The sequence below is a fragment of the Schistocerca nitens genome, chromosome 8 (genome assembly GCF_023898315.1).
Source record: "Schistocerca nitens isolate TAMUIC-IGC-003100 chromosome 8, iqSchNite1.1, whole genome shotgun sequence".
Classification (NCBI taxonomy): domain Eukaryota; kingdom Metazoa; phylum Arthropoda; class Insecta; order Orthoptera; family Acrididae; genus Schistocerca; species Schistocerca nitens.
This window is the reverse complement of record NC_064621.1, coordinates 300,235,687-300,257,355: the sequence shown is the minus strand read 5'-3', so window position 1 is coordinate 300,257,355 and position 21,669 is coordinate 300,235,687. Positions and strand designations below refer to the sequence as shown.

General features: G+C 41.8%; 1 protein-coding gene across 1 annotated transcript in view; it reads right to left on the bottom strand.

The window, feature by feature from the left end:
• The window catches only part of LOC126198905 (uncharacterized), a 503,369-nt gene extending 481,902 nt beyond the window's left edge, over positions 1–21,467 (bottom strand). Inside the window, exon 1 of the mRNA XM_049935532.1 lies at positions 21,201–21,467. Coding sequence (XP_049791489.1) covers positions 21,201–21,269 — 69 coding nt within the window. The 5' untranslated portion in view covers positions 21,270–21,467. The remainder of the gene's footprint in view (positions 1–21,200) is intronic.
• Between the last annotated feature and the right edge of the window lie 202 nt (positions 21,468–21,669).

Here is a 21,669-nt window from a genome sequence, read left to right as displayed (position 1 = left end):
TATAAGCACGAAGACTAGTTTGACGCAGCTCTTCACGCTATTCTATCCTGTGCAAGCCCTTTCATGTGTACATAACTACTGCAACCTACATAAATCTTGAACAGGCTTACTCCCCACACTTCATTCCTTTTCCAAAGTGAAATTCCTTGATGCCTCAGGATATGCTCTCTCCAACGATTCCTTCTTTTAATCGAGTTATGCTGTAGATTTATTTTTGCCACAATTCGATTCAGTACCTCCTTATTAGTTGTTCAATCTACCCATCCAGTCTTAGGTTTTTTTATAGCACCATTTCAAAAAATTTATTCTATTGTCTGAACTGTTTATGGTCAACATCTATATGAGGCCACACTTGAGACAAATATTCTATTGTCTGAACTGTTTATGGTCAACATCTATATGAGGCCACACTTGAGACAAATATCTTCAGAAAAGACATGTTAATACTTAAATTTGCATTAGATGTTAACAACTTCCTCTTTTTCAGAAACGGTTTTATTGCTATTGGTTTGCATTTTATATCCTCTGTACTTCGGCCATTATCAATTAGTTTGCTGCCCAAAAACCAAACCTCATCTGCTCTCATCTACTACTTTCAGAGTCTCATTTCCTAAAGTAATTCCCTCAGCACCGTCTGATTAAATTCAGCTATCTTCTAGCTCGTGTTCATCCTAAAATCTCCAGCTATTGTTCATCTTAAAATCTATTTCCCAGACACTACCCATTTCATTCAGCTGTTGTTGCCAGTACTTTACCATCTATGGCAGAACTACAGTGTCATCGGAAAAGCTTAAAATTTATATTTCTTCACCCTGAACTTTAATTCTCTCTCCAAATTTCCCTTGGTTTTCTTCACAGCTTGCTCAATGTACAATTTGTGGATAGGCTACAACCATGCCTCGTCACCCTCTCAACTAAGTTTTCCCTTCCATGTCCTTCGACTTTTAGAACTGGTTCCTGTGCAAGTTTTAAATAATCTTGCGTTCGCTGTATTTTATCCCTGCTAACTTCAAAATTTCAAAAACTGAAGTCCAGTCAATATCGTAACCACCTTTCACCAAGCCTATAAACGCTATAAACGTAGGTTTCCCTTTTTTCAACGTGTCTTCTAGAATAAATCGTAGACTCACTACTGCCTCGCATGTTTCTACATTTTTCGGAACCAAAATTTATCTTCCCCGAGATCGGGTTGTAGCAATTTTTCTGTAATAATTCGTGTGTTTCTACAGTGTAAGGACCATACTGTCTCGTGTTATGGTCGCCAATACTTTTGCGATCATTGCGACGCTGTTCCGATGAACAACAGGAGTGGACGTTACGGACTTCCAAACGCGGCATTATGGGGAACTGAGGGTTTAGAGGCACAAATCGTTGAAACATGACGCTATCACCAGATGCGACACCTTTTGACTATATCTTCTTCCCACATTTAAAGAACTTAGTGGCTAAAAAGTAGTTTGTGTCTAGTGAAGAGGTGGCGTCTCTGTTGGCAGATCTGTAGGCAACTATAACGCCTGAACTTTTCGAACGCAGGTAGGAATCAGCGACCATAAAACTATTACACAATTATTGCTCCCTAGTGCCGTGGGAGCAGGGAAGTAGAAATTCCTGTCTACCGAATACAGGCTCAGAAATGATTAGAAGTTATCTTGGTAGTCAGCAGGAAACATTCAGGTCTCAGGAATAGAATGTAGAGGATCTCTACCATAAATTCAGACGTATTTTAAGCCACGTGCTAAATATTTTGAAGTCCAGGAAGATAGTGAGGATAGTAAGGACTCGCCACCATTCAGTAATAATAATAACAACTAAGAAGGTAAAGAGAACCGAACAGTAGATTTAAACAAAGCCGAGCTGTCACAGACAAACAAAAGATGAACATATTCGAAAAGAATCGGAAGGACAACTATGTGGGAAGCGACCAATAAATTCTACAGCAAGATCAGCTGAGTGGTAAAAAAACCAAAAATGTTTGGTCTTATGCAAAATCAGTCAGTGGGACGAAGTCGCCTGTCAGATTCACGTTGACCATGATTGCTGCGAAAAATATGGTCACACTGTGAATTTCATCGGACATATGTGTTTTATCATATTATTATTATTATTATTATTATTATTACTATTGTTTCATTTGTTCTAATTTCTGTGTGTATGATGAAGCGTGGAATTTTTTTTAAAAATAAGCATATTCTTCTATTGTTCTCAATCTGTAGTTTGGTCGGCAGCAATTCTCGTGCATTCTTCCCAGTCACTTTTCCTTTTAATAACTTCACAATCGATAGACAGTTTCTCTGTAGGTGTCCAACCCATCGGTCCCTCCGTTACTTGACAGTCCTCTTGTTGTTAAAGAATTCTTCATTGGTCATTCTCTCTGTTTTTAAAATCTTTAGGGCTCTTCTACGATATCATGCCTCAAAATCATAGTCTTTTCCGTTCTGGACCCCCTACTGCTCATGTTCCCGACCCATATAGGACAACGCTCTAAGCAAAAATTTGTACATACTGTTTCCTGACGTTTAATGTTATTAGATATTCGTAGACGCTTCTTCTGTTGAATGATGTTTCAGCCTGTGCAGTTCTGCATTTAATCTCCTGGCATGGTCTGGCTATCCTCTGTTACTTTACTACCTAAATGCATGAAGTTGGTCCCTTGTTTCAGATTGTCTTCATCAAGAAGTAGGTTTGCTGTTTTTGGAACTTAACAAAAAACAGGATTTCTTACTCACGAAGAAACAGTCACAATCGCAAAATATCAAATATTTGAAATGACTGGTTTCGGCACATACAGAACGCCATCTTCAGATTGATTGCACTGTAAAGATTATATAAGTGGATAATAATTAGGGAAGCCAGTCCTGCATAAAATGTACAAGATTAAACTAAAACGGCGTGATGTTTTGCCTATTTTCTCAACACGTCACCAGCTACAGCAAATGGATAAAACATCACGCCTTTTTAGTTTAATCTACGTGCATTTTACGAAAGACTGACTTCCCTAATTACCTTGACTTTTATAATCTTTACAGTGCATACAATCTGAAACTGGCCTACTGTATGTGCTGAAACCAGTCATTTTAAATAAATGATTTTTGCGATCGTGTCTGTTTATTCATAATTATCAACAGTAAGATTGCTGACACTCCCAACGATGTTGGTTAAAGTCTTGAAAGCGGATTTCAGTTTTCTCCTCATTTATTTCTGAAAATGCCTTGTTCATTCCTACTAAGGCGTTTCGGATACTGTTTTCAGATGTGGATTACGCTGCTGCATTAGCTACATATTAAAAAAAATTTATGTTTTAACGGAGTACACTTATTCATTCTACAAATGTATCTTTGCATTCGTTAATATCGCATCCTCAGTGCATATGGTGAAGAGTAATGAGAAAATGCTGCGTTCCAGCAGAACACATTCATTTACTCTTGCAAATTTTGTTTCATTATCTTTTATTTTGACAGTTGCCGCCTAATTCATGTACAGCCGTTGGTTTATTTTCCCGTCTGGGTGATCCAACTTAACGCGCCCTAATTTTGCATTATTTTAGACCAATGTACGTTGCAAAAATTTTCTAAATCAATAAATCCTACAAAAAAAAGTGCTGTATGAAAATGTGCAAATCATTTGTAGGTGCTAAAATAGCGCTAATCACGAAAGCCAAAGGCCAGTGGCAGAGGAACGCTTACTTGTCGTTTCTAGAGATCGCATTAAAACCTGCACAGTGCGGATTTATCGACTGATTTCTGGATACAAAGTCGTGGAATGGTGATTTCTGCTGAAGCCAGTCATACAAAGCGCGCAGCCTTGTGCAAACAGTTGAGCAATTTCCGGAAGCCGCCACAGCGTAGATGCTATGACAGCTGCGTGAACAGGAAAACAAGCATGGCACATACCAGCACCAGGGCCGCAAGTGTTGTCTCACATTCCTTGCAGATCATAACTCCGCTGAACTACAACTCAGGCGGGCTATCAAACTGTGATACAGGCGATCAACGCATCAAACTGTGTAATTCCACCTTAGTCAAGTACTTAACTGCGCGGTGGTAATAGCACGTATACGCTAATAACAAGGAAACCATTGAGAACGAGGTCGCCAATTATGTTTACGGCATTCGAAGCCCCACATATTGTCTGTGCTGCAATCACTACACTGGCTGCTAATGGCAACAGGGCGCGGGACTGAGGGTATCCAATGGTGAGTACAGCATGAAGCTAAGGAGCGTAGTTGAACTACTAAGTCGACGAGTATCTCACAGTAGTGCTACAGCGCTGTCAACAGTGGTGTTGATAAAAAGCAGAGCAGTGGCAACGATAAACAAAGCATTGTATCTACAACAACAGTTGCCGAAGTTAAAATTTTGCCGGAATGGAATTTGAGGAATTTAACAGACTGAGAAAGAAGTGACGGATGAAATATCAGCGTTTCTGCAAGATGCGTCAGTGGAATGTGTGATGTATACTCTCGTCTGTACGGAAAATGTACGTGATGAGTACAATGATAACGATACATGCTTGACAAGTGAAACTGATATTGAAACAAGTGTCGAGCCTCGTAGTTCATCATTCTTGTTAGATAGGGAGCCTCAAATCCCGTTTCCAGCGAAACGCAGTAAAGAACAATCGTTGTCCAAGGAGCAGGTACTAAACATAATCTGCAGCATAGTAAAAAAACAATTATGAACATGTTTAGAACAAGTCTACATCAATATGACCGTACTGTGCATAAGAAAAACCACGGATATTCAAGTGAGGCCACAGCGCACTTGTTACAAAAACTGATGTTTGCGCTTTTCAAGCATGCTCGATACAATTTAGAGGATGTGCATGATAATAACCTACTACGTAATGCACATCAGATTGTGCGCGACATAGATTACAGTGATTTCAAGGGAAGCACTAGATGATTGCATAACTTCAAATATTGCTACAGAATTGGAAGACGTAAGATAACTAAATTTCAAACAAAGCGTGAACATGACGATGCACAGCAAACTGCGGAATCGGCCCGATAATGAGATAAACAAATTTAGCCCAACGTTCAGTAAGAAATTCATTTTCAACTCTGACCTATCAGGATTTGAAGAGGAAATTCATTTGAAAGAAACGCAGGAAATCAGATGTACCAAGAGAGCTCTATCAGGATCAACAAACCTAAATGCCTTAATGCATAATACAATTACCCCAACTGTTAATCTGTATTGTAAATTGGCTGGGAAGTTATGTATTGTACTGCGACAAGTTGGAGGTCCTCTGCCTAATACGATTTTTTCTCGTGTGCGTTATCTTGCAAAGGGCAGTAAGAAATATTTACGTAACAGCAAGCAAGATAGGGAAAATGGGCATAGAGCACTACAGCTGTGGTATAAGCACTGCTTTTAGCCAATAGCTGGTCGAAATAACTTGCTTTTGCTTGGTTCCTGGTCTGCGTATAAAAATCATACTACTGTAGAGCAAACTATTCCTTCTGAAAAGTGTATGACGTTGGAGTTCATATCACCTAGAACCACTAGCTAAATTCGCACTCTGGATGTTTGTTTTTTCGCTGCCTATAAAACATATTATCGCACTACCTGCAGCTACGCCTTAAACGATACAGTTTCACAATAAACTCTACGACAGACTGTTTCGCATTGAGCTGCATGCTATCACATTCCATCAGTTCTCATTGCCCCGTTACACTAATATCAGTCTACATGCATTCTTTAAGAGTGGATACGTAACAAAACAGCCTGCATTATTTGTATCTCCCAAGGAGTTCACCTTATATCTTGATGGCGCAAAACTTTCTGATCACTGTGGCGCGCAATTATTCATTCAGTGTTCATGGTGCAAGTTAATGGTTTCTTCTAAACATTTCTTGAAAGTCGACGATGTCCATTTTGTTGAAGCATAACACATACATGCCATAGAAGGTTGATCTCTGCCCCTCTCGGACATTCATTTTATGTCGCCCCCCTGATGCACATGGTGAGTCATTAGCAACTAATATTTTTCCTGTCATAATTGTTAACACAACACTTTCAAATGAGCCTTGTGTGTATTGTACCGGGGACTTAGAAACGACGGAGAGGCTTCATCCCGCCGCAGCCCTTAGTGGTTCACAACCCCACAACAGGTCACAACAGTCCACCCACCCACTTCACCGCTGTCCCACACCGAACTCAGGGTTATTATGCATTTCGACCCCCAGTGGACACCCCCCCCCCCCCCCCCGGAACGTCTCATACCAGACGAGTGTAACCCCAAATGTTTGCATGGTAGAGTAATTATGGTGTACGCGTACGTGGAGACAGTGTTTGCACAGCAATCGCCGGCGTAGTGTAACTGAGGTGGAATGAGGGGAAGCAGCCCCCATTCGCCAAGGCAGATGAAAAACCATCCACAGGCTGCCGGCACACCGGACCTCCTCGACACTAATCCGCCGAGCGGATTCGTGCCGGGGACCGGCACGCCTTCTCGCTCGGGAAGCAGCGCGTTAGACTGCGCGGCTAACCGGGCGGGCTAGCAAATGAGCCTTACTAAAGACAAAACTTGCAACCTCGCAAAGGCGTTCCTTCTAAGATAACCAGTATTGCCCTTCAAATACAGCAGGATGTCAGTTTAGAACTTTCGTCCCGTCGCCTGATCCGGATCGAATACGCCTCGCAGATAAACAACGTGACCTGGTAAGATGGCACAGCCTGGATTTAGTTTATATGCTCTTTCCCACATCCCACTAGATAAAAACCGAGCTGGTATCCTCGTTCTGTCTCAGATTCATGCTTCGCAAACAATGAGAAAAAGGTCTCACTCTTGCACTTGGGATTTACTCTGTACTCAGAGGAGACACACGTTCCGTCCTGCGGAGTGAATAAGGAACTAATTATCATATGTTTTTAATCTCTTTAAACTCATAATCATCACTGTGCAGTCCTATAGCATCGATTTCACATTGACCAGCGCAGCGCCGCTAAACGGCATTAAGAAGGCGCTGACCCGCGTGTCATGGAAAGAGCAGGCAGCGCCACGACCCCAGCAAGACAGAGTTCAGCGCCCTCTGTCAACGTTGATGTAACCAGGCGCCCATCGCTCGTCACTCAGTTCGGCAGCAGACTTCTAGAGCATCAATACTGGGTAATAGGAAGATGTTCCTTAGCCTGCGTTCTGCGAGTAGTAATAGATTCCTAAAGTAGTTGCATACGGCTACTCAAAGTGCTTTCTTGTGGGAGGCACAGGAAGCAAAGCAATCAAGAAGTTAAGTCTCTTTTCTTTGCAGAAATAAAATGTTATATTAATCAGCATGTCATACGTCATGTCATTTTGGATTCCTGATACCATTGCCAACTTCTCTCCTTCCTTATTTGTATCGATGCTGACTCGGCACAGTAGCTGTCACAACAATCATCATCAGATGGAGTACAAGATGGATTGGGGTAGAATGCACAAGGAAGTCGAATATGTCCTTTTCAGTCCAGCACTTCCCCTGAGCTTGTCTGATAAACCACAGAGAACTTAACTACAAATGGGGGATTTCAGCTGCAGTGCTCAGATCATGTTCTCAAAGTTTTTAAATTCTAAAAACTACGAAAAATTAAATACAAGGGACGTAACCTACAAATTTTGTTCATCTCTACATTTGTTTCTTCTTCTAAATCTCTCTTCTGACTAGTTATCAAAATGTTCCGTGTATTACTGTGTACAAGCAATTCTTTGCATCTTCAGCAGCTTCAGGTGGGCATCTGCGTCGAATAATAAATTGATTAAGATTATAAAAATATAATAAAAATCATTGAGCAGAGTAGAACCTCTGCTGACTTCAAACCTACGATCAATAAAGCTGCTTACCATGAATGGAACCGCGAATGACTTTTATCTCAGCACGTTTAGACCGTGTTTCAATTACGTAAAACTAAGTACACGTCATGTGACGTCAGTCATTCGCGTAAGGCCGGGACACGGATATTACCCCACATATTTGCGTTAATAAAAGTTCTGGTCTGTAGACATTGTGATGAGAATCAAACTGACGTGGCAGATGTGAATCATGTAAACTGGCATGCACCAAGAAGTATTGAACAGGAAACTGTTTGCCCACTACCTGTAAGTGTTACCTCCTTACTGTATCGATTCGACGTAAATAAGTACAGTTTGATATCTGAAACAAGCTAACATACAGATGTAAATTTAATGCTATAAGTCCATGTGACTCAAGTACTGTTATGGAGACAGACTGGTTTGAATTTTATATAAGGATTCCAGCTATTGTACCCTCGTATAACTCATACATCACGAACTGGTATTTCTGTATATGTAGACTCAAAGTATCTTGAATAATTCACTCCATCTGAAAACATTTTAAGACCATACTTGTACGTAATGTAATTTCCTTAGCATATTGGTTATCCCCAAAGCTAAAGTTACTCTGTCATTTTGCCTTAAAGTTTTTATGCTAACTTTGTATCGTTATAACTATTGATGGCTGTATGCCTATTATTGCCTAAACCCAAAATAAATAAATAAATAAAATCAGAGGTAGTAATGCTCACCTCTCAGGTCTGCGTGGCGTGCAGTACCTTTCGAGAACGCCTCCAAGGCCAGCAGGCAACCGCACTACCCCGAAGTTCTTAGCACCTACATACTAACTCCCCACACTCTCACTGCGTGACTGGACCGTTCGTACTTCCCGACAACGTTTTCTGAAAATTATTGTGAGTAAAGATATTAGCCCCACATGGAAAAAAAGAACTCATGACAAGCAGTTACAAAGCAATTGTCACGTATTACATTCCACGTCGTGATACGAAGAACGTAGAAATGCTTGAAGATGAACATCCACTTCTTCTTCTTTCATTTCAAGGGCTTGGCATTCACCTGTTCAGAATCCAAAGGAATTTAACAGAACTATTGTATCCGACTCTTCACCGGCCGTCCTATATCCCGTCTTCCAGTTTGCTTAAAATGTAATACTTACAAGGGAACCTCCCCATCGCACCCCCTTCAGATTTAGTTATAAGTTGGCACAGTGGATAGGCCTTGAAACACTGAACACAGATCAATCGAGAAGAGAGGAAGAAGTTGTGTGGAACTATGAAACGAGGTGGCGCAGTGGTTCGACACTGGACTCGCATTCGGGAGGACGACGGTTCAATCCCGCGTCCGGCCATCCTGATTTAGGTTTTCCGTGATTTCCCTAAATCACTCCAGGCAAATGCCGGGATGGTTCCTCTGAAAGGGTACGGCCGACTTCCTTCCCCATCCTTCCCTAATCCGATGAGACCGATCACCACGCTGTCTGGTCTCCTTCCCCAAACAACCAACCAAACTATGAAAAAAATATGCAAAATATACAAACTGAGTAGTCCATGGACAAGATAGGCAACATTGAGGACCGTGTGAGCACAGGAGCGCCGTGGTCCCGTGGTTAGAGTGAGCATCTGCGGAACGAGGGGTCCTTGGTTCAAGTCTTCCCTCGAGTGAAAATTTTGATTTTTTTTATTTTCGCGAATTTATGATCTGTCCGTTCGTTCATTGACGTTTCTGTTCACTGTAATAAGTTCAGTGTCTGTGTTTTGCGACCGCACCGCAAAACCGTGCGATTAGTAGACTCCCAAAAAGTGATGAAAACATAAGAGTTTGTCAGATAATAATTGTCTGAAAATAAAAAATTAAACTTTTCTCTCGAGGGAAGACTTGAACCAAGGACCTCTCGCTCCGCAGCTGCTCTCGCTAACCACGGGACCACGGCGCTCCTGAGCTCATAGTGTCGTTGAAGTTGCCTATCTTGCGCATGGACTACTCAGTATGTATATTTTGCTTATTTTTTTCATAGTTCCACACAACTTCTTCCTCTTTTCTCGATTGATCTGTGTTCAGTTTTTCAAGGCCTATCCACTGTGCCAACTTATAACCAAATCGGAGGGGGGTGCGATGGGGAGGTTCCCTTGTTAGCATGGCAGGCGCTCGGGTAGCATGCTTCTGATGTGGCTATACGACATTTTTTTTTTTTTGTAGTGCCTAATCTCTTCTGTCATTGTCGTATTCTAGGCGCTTCAGTCCGGAACCGCGCTGCTGCTACGGTCGCAGGTTCGAATCCTGCCTCGGGTATGGATGTGTGTAATGTCCTTAGGTTAGTTAGGTTTTCGTAGTTCTAAGTCTAGGGGACTGATGACCTCAGATGTTAAGTCCCATAGTGCTCAGAGCCATTTGAACCATTGTCGAATTCATACCTAGTCGCTGTCTTATGTCTTCACTTCGCACTCTGTCTCTTGATGTTAATCCTGGAAGTGACCTCAGAGTCTTCATCCCAGGTGATTCAAGTCCTTGTTCTTTTTCTTTTCTTAGAATCTAGTTTTCATAATATACATAAGAACAGGCTGAGCCACCGCGTTGTGCAGTCTTAGTGTTATCTTTTACCTTATAGCTCTGCCAAGGTGCCTTCCTATACAACCTTTTATAGCGCTTTGTTTCTGTATATTTTGAATCACATTCGAGTTAATTTTATGTACTAATGTATTTGCCCCGAGATATGTAAACGAATTTACTTATTCCATTACTTTTATTGCTAGTTTTTTTTTCTTCTTGCGAATTGTAAAATATTATTCAATCTCTCCACATTTTCTATTGAACCGCTTTCATTGTGTGTTTAGAAAAACCTGGTCGAACACAAATAAAATGTTTGATAAATTTATTCCTTCCCAAGTCCATCGTATTGGTTCTTTTAGAATCCCATTCTTCTACAAATTTGTTGACATACACAAAAGGATTCATGAAACTCATCCAGAAAACCAAAGGAACATCCAATTGCATCACAAAACAATTAAGAGTAGTACGTTTGTTTGCAGGGCCATCTTTTGCAGCAGCTGTTGAAATCAGTTATTATTGGTTTTCCGTCATGAGCTTAGTGCAACTTAATTAAAGAAAATTACACCAGAGGCGGTTCGCTTTTATTTATAAAAATCGAAACGCGTCTGGTGCAATTCTTTACAAGCTCAAGAGGGAACGCAATAATAACCAATTAAGAGTAGAAGTGTGAATAGAAGTAACTTAAAATACTTCGTTTTTAAGGTAGCTATGCATTTTCTGTCGTCTGAATATCATGGCTGTAAAATACTGGCGTGCATGCGTCACAGTCACTAAAGATCTACACTTTTTGGTGTTTATCGGAATAGCGGAAACACACATTTTCAGGAACTCTGTCAAACGGAAACACAAATCATCGAAGCAGTGAAGGAAGCTTAATATTTTTACCGTTAGGGTTCTAGAACGAACAGTCCACCCACTCTTTCAAATCGGTCATATTTGTTTTTATGTATCACTTATTTCCTTCACTCTTCATCAGTATACATGTCTCTCAGTCCTTCATCTAGAGGGCACGCAGTAATAGCAGATTTAAACTCCACATCAACGTCACAGACGGGACTTCTAAAGCGGTAGGTCAGCTGGACCAAGTGTTGACAAAATGTCAGTGTTTTTACGGTATAGGGAGGAAAGTTGTTCGGGGGTAAAGGAATTCTACCTCCAAACTCCGAAAATCACTTTGTGATGCTTGACGGATGGTATTACGGGTCTCCTATTGCCTTTACGTAAGACCAAAACTTCAGCATTTTGATCAGATCGATTGACAAAATTCTATTTTCGAAATCGTGGAATGCTTTTACCATTGCTTTTCTTACGCTCATTTTAGCTTCATTATGGCTTCTTAATAAAGAAGTCTTAGGCTCCTTGTGATCGAGGCTCGCTTTCTGTCCGTGTTTCGTTTCCAACACGTAACTGCGGAAACAGGGTTCTACCTAGAGTACACATAATTGTCTTCCCACGTTTCGGTCAAGTTTCACCATCATCAGTGAGTTCGTTTTATTTTCTCTCTAATAACAGGTAAAAGTTTTGCGTAACAACAGATCTTTATACAGTTTTGGGATTACGGTATAACATTGGTGACAAAATATATACCTTAATATTGAATACCCTCAGAAAATTATTTTTTTCAGTTTTACCGCCATGTTTGATCTGAAGATAACTGAAAGTCTTTCAAAAGCTTGCCAGCCTAGCTTGATGTGTTGGAAAGTATTCCAATCATATGTCTTCCGTCACATCTAAAAGCTGGCCAAGATGATGTATTCTCTTACATTGAGTCCTACGTCAGACGTAACATTTGAAGTAGGAAGGCTTATGTTCTGTCCCGCAACCTGACATTCCAAGACGAGATCCGTACATCTGTAGTTCTTCAAAGTCACTTGCCAGTAGTTCAATATCATCTGCAAATCTATGGTTCTTAAGTCTCTTCCCATTGAATCTGTTACGGCGTAAATTCAAGCACCGGCAGGCCAGTCGGGAACGATGGAGAAGAGGTGGCTGTGAGAAGACGTCAGCCAATCGCACGCTGACCGACCCCTCTCCAGGACAACGCGCAGCAGCGGCCCCTATGCGAAGAGGACGTAAGCGCCACGACCGACTGGCGACGCCCCAGTTGAATAGCGGCTTCAGGACTAGCGACTTGGACGGAAGCGTCAATGCTCGTTACTTCGCTTGTCCACTCTATGTGGCACAGACTTGGAAATGTTTATACTGAAGAAGATTTAATATTTCGTACGTCGCCCTTTGCTTGCGACACATCAGTATAATTGCACGGTTAAGTATTGTATCTTTCCCTTTTGTAATAGATCTCATTAATACGACTTGTTTGGATTGTATGTCTGTCGAACCGAGTAAGCAGGCTTCCTAGACTCCACACATTTTACGACGAGCATGGAGACATAATAGATTCTAATTCCGTTCTCTTCTCACTTCCGTTTTGTCACTGCTATTTCCGACGGTACATATCAGTTTAGGATAGACGGGACCACCTTGTTTACTCCTGTGTGAATTGAAAACTCTTGATTTGGTTCGCTAACACTAGCAAAAACAGTAGGAGCTTCGTACAAATGATACAGGCCACCTTTGCCTTTTGCTCAGCTAACGCTTTCACGACAGTGCCTGTTTTGATTTACGGCTGTGAAACCTGAACACTTCATGAATATACAAAATACTTAGAACTACACAGCGAGACACGGAGGGGTTTATGTTGGGATTTACAAGGAAAGATAAAAAAAAGGGAAGAAGTGAGATCAATTTCCGATGTCAAGGGTATCCTGGAGAAGAAATCCGCTATGAAGCGCCAATGGGCCGGCCATGTCGCCACAATAAATGATGACCAATGGACAAAGGCGGTGCTCGAATGGAGTCTGTGAGACAGAGAGAGCCCAAAACGACGACCATCACACCGGTGGGAAGATCGCTGGAGTCAACTGGTTGAATATCGTCCCAAGACCTTTAATATTGTAAAAAGAAGTTCCAGACACCTGAGCCTAGTACTTGGAGAGGCATCATCATTTAGTCATAGAAATGACTGATGATGACGATAACATACTTATTTTGTAGCTGTCTGTCGTCTGTAGTACAGTTGATATTTTGCTATAGTGTGTCATCTGTAATTACTCAGGATTTCTCAATGATATATCATATACACGTCCCGAAATGCTATCAAAAAAAAAGAAACTATCATTTATTTTCTCGATTTTTTAATGTTTTATTACTACCATTATTTGTCACGTTCAGCTGTCAACATTGATCTGTTAATAACTTTTCAGTTATTGTTCGCTGCGTTAACAGCTTTCGAAAATGTTGTGAAGGGGTATTACTTGTGATAGGATTTGCAGGTCGGTGAGTGCTGTGAGAAGGGTGTATGTAATTTGTCTGTACTTAGTTTTTGTTGTTTGCACGCTGTCATGTCCCTAGGTAAACAGTACTTATTAAAATTTTATTTTGTTTTTCTTGTTTGTTCCTTTGCGTAGGTCTGTATAATTATTTATTATTTCTTTTCCTTCTACTGCGGCTTTTTTTGTATGGTATTTTACTTTTGTTATAAGACTATGTGGAAGGCGGTTGCTGCTTTTGAGGATTATTATGTCGGAGTTTGTCTGTTTACTCATGGTTCATATCCATAAGGCGCTTTAGTTTCTTTTAAATCTCTGCTGGAACTATCTTTGTTTCGAAGCAGCTTTTTAAATGAAGAGAGAATAAGGGCTTGAGGTCCTACAGACGAGGAGGTGATTACATACTTGGTCTTAGGTATTATGTCTGCAGTGAGAAAAAAGTCGAGAAACGAGGAAAATCCGCCGTCGTTAAATCGCAGTGTCAGAAAGCTAGAACAACTGAGAGGTGGCTTAGTGGTTAAGACAATGGACTTTCATACAGAGCAGCACGACTCAAATGGTCATCTAACTAAACACACAGATTGGATTGTTGTCAGCATGCCCTGCGCTGAATGCAACAGACGATACGAAGGGCAACAACACGAAAGTCAAGTGCAGCTCATGACGTAAGCATGAGCCGGCCCTGCAGGAAGCTTGGTGACGTATCCCCGCCGCGGGTTGAGTGCATCCGGTATTTCCACAGAGGATATTTCTTGCCTTTTGTCCATTCATATCTCTTGTGAGAAAAAAAAGAAAAAACGTGTCTGTCCAAAATAGATTTTACAGTACTTTTTTGATCCATTGTTGACGCAACTACTTAGATCTGAAGACGATCCAGTATGATCGAAACATCGTAATCTAATTACACGTGGGCAACGGACGTGGAACAATAAGGTCGATGGTGGTTTGTAAGAGCACACTTTTGTAACTTTTTATTGTTGCTGCTTTACTCTCTGTTATAAATTGTACCGTAAGATGATCTGCAGCGCAGATTGGAACTGGTAGTCGCTAATACAGAATTGTGTTTGAGACGGTGTTTCTTAATTTTTTATACCTGTAATCTGCCTACAGGTTATGTTGAGGTCTGCATCTACAGGTCTGGCATGAAATGATATATAATACACTAAGTAGCATAATCTGTGGCAGAAAAACCACAATGCCATCCTGTTTGCGAATTAGGTGTTTCATTCCGAGGTTATTTAATTAAGACGACCCCTTCATACTGTTGCGATTTTCAAAAATATTGGTTTTCGTCTTGTACTTCCTTAAACACCGTGTATAATCAATCACAAAAATTTGCCCATCCCCACTGCTGATCCAGGACCAATAGGTGGGATCCCTGAAACAAGTCACAGTAGTTTCAATCTGATAGCAGTGTACACATACGAAGCTCCTTTCAGAGCGCATGCTACTTTGATTTACAGCGTTGCACTCCAGCACAGTAATGCGCTATATTGTCTGTAGTACTACCGTGTAGCAGACTTGCGCGGGACCTAGAGCAGTGCGTCATTCCTTCGACACTGCCGCGTTACGCAAGCGATCTGGCAGCGCACCTTGACACGGACGTCGCGTTTGGGGCGAAAGTGTTTTCTGTAGCAAAACAGCGCTACTTCATTCAGGAGAAACGCGTTCTATACCGACACAATAAGAAGACAACTTAATGTCGTCAGTTTCTCCCGACGGTCTCGTGAAGTGAAACGGAAGACTAATACGGTTTGTCTTGTGGATAAAAATAACTATCACTTACATTTCGTAACTGAGATATATTTCGTTTCATAACCACATATCTTTGCCTAACTGATTCAGGTGTGTTAATGAGTTTTACTATTTTCGCTCTTCTAGATATGTCCGTTGGCTGTTCTACACTGAAGAGCCAAATAAACTGGTACACCTGCTTAATATCGTGTGGGGCACGCAGAAGTGTCGCAACACGACGTCGCATGGACTCTACTAATGTCTGGAGTAGTGCTCGAGGGGACTGATACCATAAGTTCTGCAGGGCTGTCCATAAATCCGTAAGAATACCACAGGGTGGATATCTCTTCTGAACAGCACGTTGCAAAGCATGCCAGATATGCTCAATAATGTTCATGTCTGGGGAGTTTGGTGGCCAGCGGTGGTGTTTAAACTCATTCTGAGTGTTCCTGGAGCCATTCTGTAGCAATTCTGAACGTGTTGGGTGTCGCATTGTCCTGCTGGAATTGCAAGTCCGTTGGAAGGCTCAATGGACTCGAATGGATGCAGGTGATCAGACAGGATGCTTACGTACGTGTCACCTGTCAGATCCGTATCACTCCAACTGCACACGCACAGCACCATTACAGATCCTCCACCGGCTTGAATAGCCCCCTGCTGACATGCAGGGCGCATGGATTTATGAGGCTGCCTCCATACCCGTGCACGTAAATCCGCTCGATACAATTTGAAAACGAGACTCGTCCGACCAGGCAACATGTTTCCAGTCATCAACAATCCAATGTCGGTGTAGAAGGGCCCAGGCAAGGCGTAAAGCTTTGTGTAGTGCAGTCATCAAGGGTATCCGAAACGGCTTTCGGCTCCGAAAGACCATATCGATGATGGTTCGCACGCTGTCACTTGTTGGTGGTCCCGCATTGTAATCTGCGGCAAATTGCGGAAGGGTTGCACTTCTGTCACGTAAAACGATTCTCTTCAGTCGTAGTTGATCCCGTACTTGGAGGATCTTTTCCCGGCCGCAGGCGATGTCGGAGATTTGATGTTTTACAGGATTCCTGATATTCACGGTGCACTCGTGAAATGGTCGCAAGGGAAAATCCCCACTTCATCGCTACCTCGGAGATGCTGTGTCCATCGCTCGTGCGCCGACCAGAACACCACTTTCAAACTCACTTAAATTTTGATAACCTGTTAGTGTAGCAGCAGTAACCGATCTAGCAACTGCGCCAGACACTTGTCTTATATAGGCGTTGCAGACCGTAGCGCCGTATTCTGCCTGTTTACACATCTCTGTATTTGAATATGCATGCCTATACCAGTTTCTCTAACTCTTCGGCGCATTTGCCCTTCTGGATTAAAAAGCAGGAAACTTCCTTTTACACAATGGTGTGCAAAAATATGGACGAAAGTAAAGTTCGCATGATGTGTCACTGCTACAGTATACCACAGAAGGTAACTGAGAGAAATACTCAATGAGACGTACAGAAATGACACTATTATTTGAAGACAATAATTACACTGAACTCACCACGATTTATGATTATGGACATAACAAAAGGCGGTATATTGCTCTTAATACGGTGTGTGTTCACCACGGACAGTAATTTATGAAACGAAAGCAAAGTGAAGACATCAACTAGAGGTAAATCTGCACTGGTTCTCGTAGAGTGTAAAGTTTGTCTGAACACGACGAAGTGCTACTGGAGGTAGTACTACTTTGCCTACAAAATGTTTCATTCAATCGAAGATGAGGTACACTTAGCTAACATGGAATCTGAACCATTAAATGAGACATTTTTCATGGACAGTGGTAAATATCAAAGTAAGTTTCAGAAAAAAATAGCAGAGCACAAAACGAACATGTTATTCAGTTGTTTCAATGCCCTTTGTTGCTGGGTGGTAGTCAAACAAGTGTCGTTTGTGCTCAAGCTTTCGCGCCCGAAGTTATTCCAAGTAAAATTTGTATGGGTGTATTGCAGTGCAGATACGAAAAGGATGGTGCGATGTCTCAGCTAGTGTCGTATGTGACATGCCTCAGCACCGCAATGAGTCCCATCTACGATGAGTCAGTAAGCCCATCACTCCTGATGACACATCACAAGAGCACTTTATTATACTGTGCAATGATTCAGAAGCGTAAGTTAGGAGGAGGGAGGGAAGGGCTTTTTCCTAAATCGAAAGGCCAGTGATGGAAGACATTCACAACTTTTGCCACGGGCAAAGCAGCAGCGAACCGAAATTCAACTGAAACTTGCACATTATTGCGTCATATATAGAACTCCACCAGCGTCCCATGGCGGACGTCGATTCGGGGAATTCTTGTGAAACGGAACTGATCGGAGTACAGATGACAACTAATTTTTTTCCTCGCATAATCTACATTGCACTAAAACTCGGAAAGAATTTTTGTCTGGCAATACCGTTCCTCTGTTGCAATCATAATAGTTACAATGACGGCTATTAAAATTGAAAACGGTAATAGTAACAAGTCGATCACTCATGAGTCCGAAGCAGGTCTTGAACACTCCACGTTTTACTAGCTATGACTAGTTCTAGACCGCTCCTACCTGTATACTCATTCGCTCTGGGAATTCGAGTAAGGGACACAGGTTACCTTGTAATCCTAAACACGGTACTATCTGGTACTTGCGAATAGTATTGTAGAGATCAAAGGCACAGCAAGTGACAAGAAATTCTTAAATTCCTAAAGCCAAATTTTCCGTGGCTCTATCGATAAAAAATGGAACGCTTTTCCTATACGATCACTTTGTCAGTTTGTCAGTCTGTTAAGATACTTTTTTTTCTCAGGAACGGATAGAGTTATGAAGTTGAAATTTACAGTCCCTTGACCGTGCAAAAATTTTAATCTTCTAGCTAAGTGCACTCTAAGATACGGCCACATGTCAAACATTTTGATGCTCACAAACTCATGCGTCAAAACCTATAGATGAGCTGTCTATGTACATAATTCAGTTTGTATGAAACATTCGAGCGTGAGTCTTACTTGCACTTGTCCGTTTTTCTTTTCGCTAGTCTGATCCACCAAAGTGGCACCGTTGCAGTAAAATTTGTGTAGAGAATGTTGGTTGTAGCGCATCACCATGAGCCGCGGCGGTAATAGTACTCGACGATAATATGACGTAAAACCTTAAGTAACCTTCCCTGATAAACAAATCGCAATATTAATATTTTCGCACCGTAAAAAACTCAATTAAGGGAAAGAAAACATTTGATACCTGCGCCTAGGAAGAGATGACTATTCTAGAGAGCAACTATTGCGTTGTCTGCGACGGGCATTAGTCAGAAGTTCACAGAACCATGCGCTCATTCACATTCCTGTCACGCGAGGTGTGAATCGCTGCAGTTCCCGGAAGGATAGCGACAATTCGAACCAGGCACACGAGTACTCCAGTCTGAAAAGCCGGAAGGTCGTAATATACGTTGGCTGCTGTATACACGTCTGATAGAACGATGTTAAGATGGATGAACAAGTTAGCGTGGTGAATGTCGCTGACATAACAACAGCGATATAGGAAGGAAACTGAAACACCTCGCACAAACTGCTTACATAGACGAAAAACTGACTGCTTATGTATGTTTCTTTTCCATACAATCAGTCGTAAAGCGTAGTGCCTCAGATAAACATTATTTAGTATTTTTGCTTTATAAGACGCGAGCAGGCAATTCATAGTTAACATGACACACATCATCACAAGGTAAGACTCTTATTAAATGGCAGGGTACTCCAACGTAATAACAGGTCAACACTGTGATAAGCTGACACTAACATTACAATCACTTTAGAGCAGAAAAGAGAAATATACCTTGTGTTGTACGGGACCCTGAAGATGGGAAAGTCCCAAATGGACCAAGAAATTAAAGAGCAAGCGAAGGTACATGGTTGGATCCATATACATAAGTTATACAGGATGAGTCAGGAGGAAAGTAAACGCTTTGAGGGCTGATATCATTAGTCACTGAACAAAACATTCGGACATATGCCCTATTCTAAATTGCTTGATAGATAGAACATATATATGCATTGTTATTTATTTTCTGCATAATTCAAATATTGTCATTGTTTACAATGTACCACAGTAGTGTAGAAGAAGCTAAGGCCAAAAATTTGATACAGGAGGCTTGTGGCCCAAGTCGGGAAATTCAAACTGGCATATAAAATCTACCTAAGCTACAGAGTACGCGCATCGTGCGAGAAATATAAGCATTTTGGAGGAAATTTAACGTTGTTTAATTGTGTACTGCGACACGTTTTCGCTGGAGGGTGATGTTTTCGAGTCATTCAAGAAAAACGTACAAAAGTGATATTAAATATGTTCTGTCTCGGTAACCATTCGGAATAGGGTGTATGTCCATATGAAGTTTTTTGTTTAGAATCATTCAAAGCGTGTACCTATCCTTCTTAATCACCCTGTACTATACTCCATAGTGATATCTGCTAAGCATAAACCGCATCTTTGTGTGTTTAGCTAAGAATTTTCGAAAGCGACGTCACACCTTCGGGAAAGGAGAATAGACAATAAAAAAGTGCGATATTGTTATCACCTGAAGGACAACGAAAGAAACAAAGAAGAGAAATTGCATCGAAAAAATAGGAAACTAATATGAAAAAACTTCACTGCTGGAAATACGTTTAGCATGAGAGGTATCTTAGATTAGTTAATCTCGTGAAGATAAACAATGTTATAGAGAGTAGCTTATATTATGTGGCTAATCGAGGGTACTAAAGTTCACAAAAAAACGCATTCATTCACATTCCCCTCTCTCTGGAGGATATGTTGTACAAAGCGTACAAGAAATTCTTATCTCCGTACACACAATAATAGACCACGGGACTACAGCTGCTGCTATATCTTTATGTAGCAGGGATTGCTCCTGTAGCTGTATTTATAGGTCTTATTTTATTTGCAATCGTTTTCGATGTTACATTACACTATTTCAGGCCTCTACAATGCCATATGATCACATGGAAACTGGACAATCATCGTTATGCATGTCATTTATGATACAAAAAAGTCTGTCCGCTATGCTGAATCTCCTATCCTCCTATGGTCTGCCCGTGGCAGCACGTCAACAAGCAATTGATTGCAAAATAAATAAGAACTATAAATACAGTTAAAGGTTTTACCCCTACTACACAAAAAAAATTCTTGGTGATGTTAACTTTCGAGAGCGATTTTTCGCAATATAAGGAAGTTAGAGAGACACTAAATCATTCATAACAGTATCAAAACAGAAACAATGATGAATCAGTTTGTGTTTTGCGTTGATTACAATGACGCTAGATTTGTTTTTAACAAAATCTTGAACTGGCATAAATGCAGATGACAAACTCGCCCAATATATTTTCATGAGGTGGTGCCCCAGAGCTCCTACATATTTGAAAAATGTCATATTACCGCCCTGAGCTGCTGGTAAAATATTTATACAACCAGTTTCAGTCATCTGACCGTCATCATGTTCATAAAAGTACTCACAGCATTATGTTAGGCGAGATATAAAATCGTTATTGTCAGGTGATAAAACCATGAATACTACACTGCCATCACGTCGTAATATAAATCACGTCGGCAGTGCTAGGGAGAGCACACATTCGTGTTGAAACTGCCATTGGCGTCCTTTCTGAGGGGGATGGGAGTGTGGTGGATACAAGCCAATGTGGGCTCGCGGCAGAGCAGCTGTGATCATAGTCGGCACACAGCTGACGCTTCACCAGTATACTGCAGAGCAGTGGTCTACCCAGCACGAGAAAAACGCACTACTTTGCCGTCGCCGCCTTACCTTTATGAAGCAGGCGTTCAGCAGCACTGCCGCGGCGAAACGAAGCACAGCGGACGACACGCTAGCCATGGCGCCTCCAGCAACTAAACACGTGTCTTTGTCTCGGAGAACAGAAAGCACCGGCGACGCACAAGTGTTCCGTAGGACGACGCTGTAGCAGAAGTCAGCAGTGAAACGTGCGCGGGACGTCAGGGAGTGCGTGTCATGGCCGCACACGGCAGCGGCTCTGTCGCGACTGGCGCTGGCGAGGCCAGGTGGGCTGCGACGTCACGGCCGCCACTTTCCCAGCGCAGACTGGAAACTGGAAGGGGCAGCGCAGCCTGGCGCAACCGCCGGCGATGGCTGCGAAGCTACCAGTCTGCGGCACGCAGCCGAAGCCACAGGTGGGCAAGCCGCGCCCAGGATCGGAGCTTCCAAACATTCCAGAGCGCACTCCAGATGTGGCGGAGTTTGCATATAACGTTAAGGA